The sequence below is a fragment of the Myxine glutinosa genome, chromosome 5, assembly GCF_964187855.1.
Source record: "Myxine glutinosa chromosome 5, kmMyxGlut1.1, whole genome shotgun sequence".
In the NCBI taxonomy this organism is placed as follows: domain Eukaryota; kingdom Metazoa; phylum Chordata; class Myxini; order Myxiniformes; family Myxinidae; genus Myxine; species Myxine glutinosa.
This window is the reverse complement of record NC_136265.1, coordinates 27,192,698-27,200,667: the sequence shown is the minus strand read 5'-3', so window position 1 is coordinate 27,200,667 and position 7,970 is coordinate 27,192,698. Positions and strand designations below refer to the sequence as shown.

The window sequence follows — 7,970 nt, the reverse complement described above, 5'->3', positions numbered from 1 at the left end:
GCCCCAAGGGTAGGTATCTCCCTGCCAAAACGATATAAAAAAGACAATACCTGCCCCGGGGGCATATGTCCAAATAATAAATGTTTCTCAGCTCGTTTCGCCCTTTGCCCTGAGTGCACAGTCTTCCTTCCTTTACGTGCATCATTCTGCATTCCAGACATTCCATCCTCCTTTTCAACTTTTTGTGGCGCTGATACCATTAAAGCAGTTATAATGCCGAAGTGGTCCGCGTATCCCACTTGAAATATACATATTTCTGAATCCCGCAATGTCTCAAAATATAGTTACAACACATGCGTTTCAGGGTCATGTCGATTATTCAAATACGTCCGTTCGACAAACAGAACATTAAAAAGTAATTATGATCTAGAATTATGCGACATATATAGATATAGATGTGTGTGTGTGTGTGTGTGTGTGTGTGTGTGTGTGTGTGTGTGTATGTATGTGTGTGTGTGTGTGTGTGTGTGTGTGTGTGTGTGTGTGTGTGTGTGTGTGTGTGTGTGTGTGTGTGTGTGTGTGTGTGTGTGTGTGTGTGTGTGTGTGTGTGTGTGGTGTGTATAAATGCATATTACTCGTGGTGTATGCTTACACATTGTGTAAGCAATAACAAAACGTGCTTCGTACATAAGTACATAATAAATAGAAGCTTTATGATTCCAGGCAAGCATCATCGATCTCCTGCTAGATATCAATTGAGGTTTATCATATTATTTTTTTACGGACGTGTTCACCGATTTTTAAAGTGTAAAGTTTCATTAAACTTTTATTTTAGCAGTTTACAGTTAGAGAAATTACAATTTTCAAATGATAGATATCCATTGAGTTTTTTTATATATATATATTTTTTTACAGACGCTTTTCCTGTTTTGCAACGTAAATTTTCATTTCTGGACACTTTCTGATGGTTCTGTGATATATATATATATATATATATATATATATATATATATATATATATATATATATATATATATATATAGTTACGGACACGGCTAGGATGTTGTTTGCCGAGCGGATGACCGCCGCGCCCGAACAGTTACCCCGACTAACCCGATTCCTGAATGTTGGCCAAAATCGCGCCACAGATATTCAATGGGGAAAAGACTAAAGCGAAAGATGTGAAGAAGAAGAAGACAGAAGTAGGGAATACGGATATAATTTATTTGCTATTTACAACCAAAAGAAACCAAGGAAGAAGGAAGGATAATAAAATAATTTACAGAAGAAATCAGAGACACAGTGAAAATCGCTAGCTTATCTAAACAGGCTTAATTAATACCCTGGGACAAGACACACAGAACAAACTCACGTACACGAATGGGGAAATTGCAGGCAGGAATGACAGGAGGTGGGTGGCTGGAGGGGGAGGAAGGCACGGAGCTGGCTGGAGCTTGATCCCGCACGGGACGTCGGGCTGGACCTCGACAGCCGCCGATGCCACCGATCCTGTCGTGTGCGCGGGGTAACGGGTCGGAGCTGCTTGGTGGAGCCAACGCTGCTGGTGGGGGGTCTGGCGTGATGGGTTCTCTCTCCCTCTCTCACAACCTCCAGGACTCTTTCTCTCTTTGCTTCGCTTCGCTCCTTCTCTCCTCTCTCTTTCTTAGTCCAACCCAGTCCAACTCTTCGTCCAACTCTTAGTCCAACTCTTCCTCTCTTGCTTAGTCCAACAACAACTTCCTCTCTTGCTTTCGCGCACGCTCTATATAGCGCCTCAGGCGATCAAGCCGCTGGTGTCCAGGACACGCCCATCGGTGAGCTCGCCTCGGCCCTGATTGGTCAGCACGGCCCTCTGGCTCCGCCCTTGATGACGATGGGCGGGCACGCCCAAGAGTCGGCAGCTCCTCCCCCTTCTTCTCCAAGCCGACCTCGTGGCGAATGGAGTCGCGGAGGGAACAGTTGGCAATTGTTGGAAGGGGAATGTGAATGAAAGGGGATCTACTCTTATTTCATTTGGTGCAATTGAGTATTTAAATTAATGGAAGACACAGCCTTACACTAATACACATATAGACTGTGGGCCCAGAGACCAATATCGTTTTAGTTTTTTGATTTCGTGACCTACCTCTGGGGTGGGGGCAAACATGATGGTAAATGAAAGGCTATAGTACCACGAGCAACATACTTTTTTTCACAAGCGTAAATGTTGCACATAAACGAGAACCGCTGGCCCAAAATGTCATCATAGATCAAGTATACGTTATTTTAAAAAAACACATTTAGAGTTCAAATAACAACACAAAGTGTATGTAATTGAGTTGAAAATAGTATTAACATAAATATGTATCGATTCTGATTTTAAAAATATTAAAAAACGAGTGACACAAAGGTTTGCATGAAATTTTATTTCCTAAATTGCAGTGATCTAATATTGATGTCACTTTATACAAGTATGCCATCTTTCAAGATGAGAAATGCTTTTGGACCATGAGCACAAAATAATTCTTCACTGCAGTGAGGAAATTTTTCACTATGTGAATCAATTGCATGTTCCTGGTATTAAATTTCCGAGCCTAAAATGGACCACACACTAAACTCATTCATTTTCTGTGTCAGGTTCCTCTACTTCCCCATCACTGCCATCATCAGAATCATTATCCTCACTATCATCGTCTAAGTCATTGTGTCCAGTGATATTGCAACAGTTATTTCTAGCACACTTGCACAGATCTGTACATGGAACATTGTTTTGAAGACAGGTACAAGTATCAGCATCACCGCATTTACTTTTCTTGCAGTTACCAGTGCAGAAAGCTAACTCCATAACACCGTCTGGAGCAGGAGGAAGGTTCATCCAGTTGATGACGAGCTCACCGCTTTCCATCTTCCACCCATGCCCATCAGGAACGTGTATCTCTGCATTTGGTTGTAGGCTCCTCTTGTAAATACCTGAAAATATTGAAAAGGTGAAAAAAAAATTCAGCCTCAGTTGTTACCTTCCAATGTTATGTTATGCTGCAATGAAGGTATTGAACAGTAACATTAAATTGTGGAGTCTGCCTCATAATGAGATCTGCTTCATTCCTTTTTCAGCCTTGTGTACATAGTAAAATGCATTATGATCATGGAATATAAGATATCTCTGAATTAAACACATATTCATATTTTGGTTTTTTTTACAAATATTTGATTGTTGATTTGATGTTTAAAAAACACTAACAAAAGGATATGAGCAAGGCATTTATTTCCTGACTGACTCCCAAAATATAGTATTATTTTTGCACCTGATTAACTTTACACATAATTATGACAGGTTTACATGTTGCACACAAGTCTTACAAATTATATCTTACAATGAAACTGTAAACGTTATGGAAGGCACATACATGCTTGGTAGTTAGCCCGTTTGATGTGTTCCCTCAGAGCATCTTGGTTGGGAGGCATTGTGATTTCAGATTTCCTTGCCAGTCGGAACATGTTGTACCTGGCCTCGTTGATGGTTGTGACGCTGTGTTGTCCATACAATTTGCAAACAAATACCTCCAGTAAGTCTAGCTGTATGTCAAAATGCTCGCCAAGGTCCTTCAAAGCATTGCACAGCTCCCTCTCCTTAAGAAGAAGATTAAAGGCTTTCTTCTTTCCCTTGCCGTAAAATGAGCTTACGCTGTCACACCCAGTGAAGCAATGTAGGCCTATTAATGCCTGGCTGACATCATCTCCGATACTATCATGAACAGACTGCAGATCAATGGTTCTCGAATTCACTCCTCTCCCCGTATGGAAATGCATATGTGTAGGAACTATGGATTGAAGAGCTATACGAATAATGAAGATGTCAGTATCAGGACCGACAATGATGACGTCGGCATAGGTACGGGCTGCACATGCTGCATGCAAATACATCCTCGTATCGGCTTCTTCCTGTGTGGAGCAGAGATGTGGCTCCTCTACTTTTAGCACCTGATCAGTCACCTCCTTTCCTGGCGAGAAAGAATGGCACATCCTTCCATGTGCCAAGAAAACCTTCACTCCCCTCAATTCTGATGTGGGAACTTTAGTCCATGTCTCGTCCAAATGCTCCACTAGCAATTCCTTATTCTCTCCATTTGAGAGGAACTTCTTCCACTGTTGAGGAAGTGCCTGGCCATGAATTCGCATCAACTGAGAGCCATTTTCTGCTCTCTTGGCACTCTCGGCATTCTTAATGGAGACTTGCCTGTAGGTATCGGTCACAAAGTGAATCTCTTGTGATCTGTTTGCTTTTGCCATTTTCACAAGACGTCTCAAGATGGCAAGAGAAAGGCTGAGAAATGTTCTTTGGCCTGGTACCTTGTTCACATTTAACTGCTTTATCATATCCATGCCATCCACAACACACACACACCACCTATAATGGGAGTTTCTGCTAGAGGCTTCTCTGGCTGACTTTCAAGGGCATGGAGCAAGTTGGCTTTGTTGGTCTTGACCAGAGACCCTTGAGAATTTGCGAGTGAGAGTGGTAACGGACCCAAGGAATACGTCAGTAGCTCCTGCACATTAATATTCCTGTACCGTCCAATCACGACCAGTCTTGCTAGCAGATTTCTGTCGGCTTTCAGGGAGACATCCTTTCCATGTACTCTGCGTTTTACAGTCTTAGACATACTGGTAAATGTCTTCAGCTTCATTTGTTTCATGCTGACAAACAAGTCCACTTCTCCTGTTTGTAGACAGTCTCTGGACAACTTGGTGAATTCTGTTTCACCCCTTTCATACGCAGTCTGCATATCAGTTTGGACATCTTTTGTCGCTACTGCACCTGACGTGATGTGTATCAGCTCATCTTGTTCATAGTCGAAAGGATTGACCATACTGTTAGTTGTATCCACAATTTTCTTAACATCTGCCTTATCCCGTTTCATACGGCTTTGCAGGAGATCTGATCATGTTGTGCTCTGCTCTTCTTTGCCTGCCATGGCCTCACATTCTCGAGCGATTAAGCCTCTTGCATGATGGGACCATATCCACCTGTTTACAGTTCGTTTACTGGTTGTAAAACCTGTCATACCTCCTTTTGTTTTTGAGTCACGGTTTGCTGTCTGTTCAATAGTTTGGTCATAAGCAAGTTTGGCGAAGGCATTATTGCTCCTCTGAACAGCAAAGTCACCTTCCAGACATTGCTGATGTATTGTTGGGTGGGTAGTTGCAAGATCAGACATTTCAAGCCAGTACACAGGAAGGTATCTACTATAATTGAGGTGGTCTTATGCAAACACCCATGGTAGCATACGTCTTACACATGCCAAGTGAAGTTCCCAATTTGCTTCACGAGTACCTCTCAGGAAGAGCAGGAGAACTTCTACCATCTCAATATACGAACTCAAGAATCCAAAGGTCTGCTTCTTGTTGCAATCTTCTATGAATTGACTGTAAGATGTCTCAAACTGATAAATCTTTCTCCATTCAAGATTTCTTGATATTCAGGTTTGGGGAAGGCTTGGGCCAAGTCTGCCATCAGCTGTTTTACTCTGTTTGCCTCTTCAGGAATGGTGTCCAGATAAGCATCGAGTCACATTTGATGCATTGCCTCCACCACCAGCTTGTGAGCTCTGACTGCTCTGTTGTAGTGCTTACCAGTCGTCATCACCCCATTTACCGAGCCTGTCGCAAAAAATCTCCGATTCTATCACGATATCTTGAAGGCAAGCATCTCTAAGGCGCTTTCCCAAACAACCAAGAAAGGACATAGCTGTGTGAAAAGCACCAAGTCGTATGACCAGCCTCTTCATAAACTGCGCATTTCTCCACCTAATCAGTTGTGCCTTCACATAGATTGCTTGATCCATCACAACGACGACCATGTCCAAGCTTAGCTGATCGGCAATCTCGACACTTCTCTGCAGAATTGTAAGGACTGTGTCCATTTCTGTGGTGCTCCCATCAATGACAGGTAAATAGCCTATTACAGACTTTGGTGGAACCTCAACTTGGGAAAGGAGCTGGTTGAACCCAGTCCAAGAGGGCAAGATCTTGTCTGTTCTGAATTTTGTAATGTAGTAGGCTAGGTCGACCTTCATAGGATTTTGCAGCAACGGTGCATTAGCAGACTGAAGGAGTGAAACATGCTCTGCAAACGGCACTGGACCTTCCTTTTTTCCCCCGTAGTATGTAGCTAGATTCACCACTGGCAGCTGCATTGACCTGTTTCCTGTTCTTTTCACAGCTGGATCTTTAGTGCTAGAGGACCTAGGTTGATTAGTTCTTGGACTGACATTACTCTGGACGACAATGCCATTTGTGTTGTGGGTAGTTCCACGTCCAGATAACGTTTCTTCTCCAAAGTCATTGTTATCCCATACTAACGTGGTTGGAATCCCTGGCTGTATGGTGGATGGAATGGAATCTTCACCGCGACTAACCTCTTGTGTAGCAAGTGCTGTATCATGATTTAAAATCAGAGTTTGAAACAGAGTGTCCCAAACCATTTAACAGTCCTATCAACTGGGCTGATTCTGATAGATGACGCACTGTCATACAACAACAACAACAACAGGCATTTTAAGGCCATTTTCCCTGCAAGAGCGGGGGTTAACCTTGCGGTCCCCATGACATGTCATAGCAAGTGACATATGCTTAGGCATCAGTTTCCGTCCTTTAGAAGCCAGAGAAATTATATCCTGTGATATGGACAGGAGTTTTCTATGGATTGGTGCAGATACATCTACCATCTTCTCCGTGTCTGGCTCATCAGATGCGCCAACTGCCCATGCTAAAAAATTGTATAGGCTGCAGAGCACAATTGCTTCTGCCTCTTTCAAATTCAGATGTTCTGCTGTCGGTGGCCATGGCATAGTAGGTTTGACTTCTCTGATTGTTTGCCTGAGATCTAATGCTGTCATGTAAGTATTGCGCAGTGCATTTGGATCAGCATACACATAGCCCATTTGTGATTGGTGGCCTGCTTGTGATGGTGCTTCTGTGTCATCTGTTGTCGAATCCATTTCACTGTGGGTCGTGCTTTGCATGGCTTCTTGAAGGTTTGTCTGCTTTTCCACAAGAGTAGCTGTAGAAATGTCATTAACATAGACGATGTCTCCTTGTGATTTCATGTGAGGTGTTATAAAACATAGCTGTGGAAATTCCTTTGATAACCTGTGCTTCAAGTATCCAGGCTTATATGAATTTGCCTCAACTCCATGGCTTATCTTAATTTGTTTGATGAATAAGTCATTCACTTTTTTAAGTCTCATGATCTCTTTGTTGTCAATGATGCGAGTTTTCACTGTCTTGCTGAAAACTTCAAATGCTTCTGAATAAGAAGTATCACTTCCTGTTTGTGTGTTGGCTGGCCTGGTCAGGTAGCGTGTAAAGTCCCTGTAGCATGAGTTGTGGTACCTAACTTCGATTGCCACACAATCCTTGTCTTTAATCTGCATGAGAAGTGACACATTTCCACTGTCTTCTGCTGCTTGCTGTAAATGGACAGCATCTATGGTTGAACATGTGACGAGGTGTTCCTCTTTTCTCTTGCGGGTGGATCTGCATCTTATAGTTTTTTCTTTCTGGCATAGGATACATATGTTTGGTAGAACATGCTGTGATCTTGCTGGCACTGGAGGTCTACCAAAGCTGGAACGAAGAGCCCGTCTCTTTGTTGGTTTTGTATTTTCTGCTTCAACCTTTTCTCCACCGACATCAGCTTGGGGCACGGTTGCTGTATAAAAAGAAAACACACACACACACAAAGAAACAAAAATTAATGTGGAAAACCCATAAAACCAGTAATATAAGAACATTGGAGAATAATGGATTTTTAACAAATTTTAACCTTATAAAGTGCAAGTTTTAAACCTACCCGTAGAGGCTAAGTCATCGGCTTTCTTTTTCATGCTTTTCCTCACCCTTTCAACACGTTGGGAGTCTGTAAAGCGTGCGTAACACGGCTGATGGAATCCTCCGTGAAGTGGTATTGCTGGCGACGGCGCTGTGTTGGAATCTGCACTGAATCCTGCCGAGTGTTGAGCAACGTAATATCTCGCAATTTTTGCTTG

The 7,970-nt window shown here is 42.7% G+C and overlaps 1 protein-coding gene across 1 annotated transcript; it reads right to left on the bottom strand.

The window, feature by feature from the left end:
- Positions 1–2,330: 2,330 nt before the first annotated feature.
- Positions 2,331–7,654, bottom strand: LOC137427799 (uncharacterized). Its single transcript, XM_068117546.2, has 2 exons — positions 3,327–7,654; positions 2,331–2,889 (listed from the first exon to the last, which is right to left on the bottom strand). The coding sequence occupies exons 1-2, from the start codon at positions 4,300–4,302 to the stop codon at positions 2,537–2,539; spliced, it is 1,329 nt and encodes a 442-aa protein (XP_067973647.2). The 5' UTR covers positions 4,303–7,654; the 3' UTR covers positions 2,331–2,536.
- Between the last annotated feature and the right edge of the window lie 316 nt (positions 7,655–7,970).

What these genes read in the sequence shown, in the direction of transcription:
- LOC137427799 (XM_068117546.2), bottom strand. Translation starts at nt 4,302, where the DNA reads ATGGATATGATAAAGCAGTTAAATGTGAACAAGGTACCAGGCCAAAGA. An exon ending in ACGGGCTAACTACCAAGCAT is followed by an intron (nt 2,890 to 3,326) that starts GTATGTGCCTTC and finishes CAATATTTTCAG; the next exon opens with GTATTTACAAGAGGAGCCTA.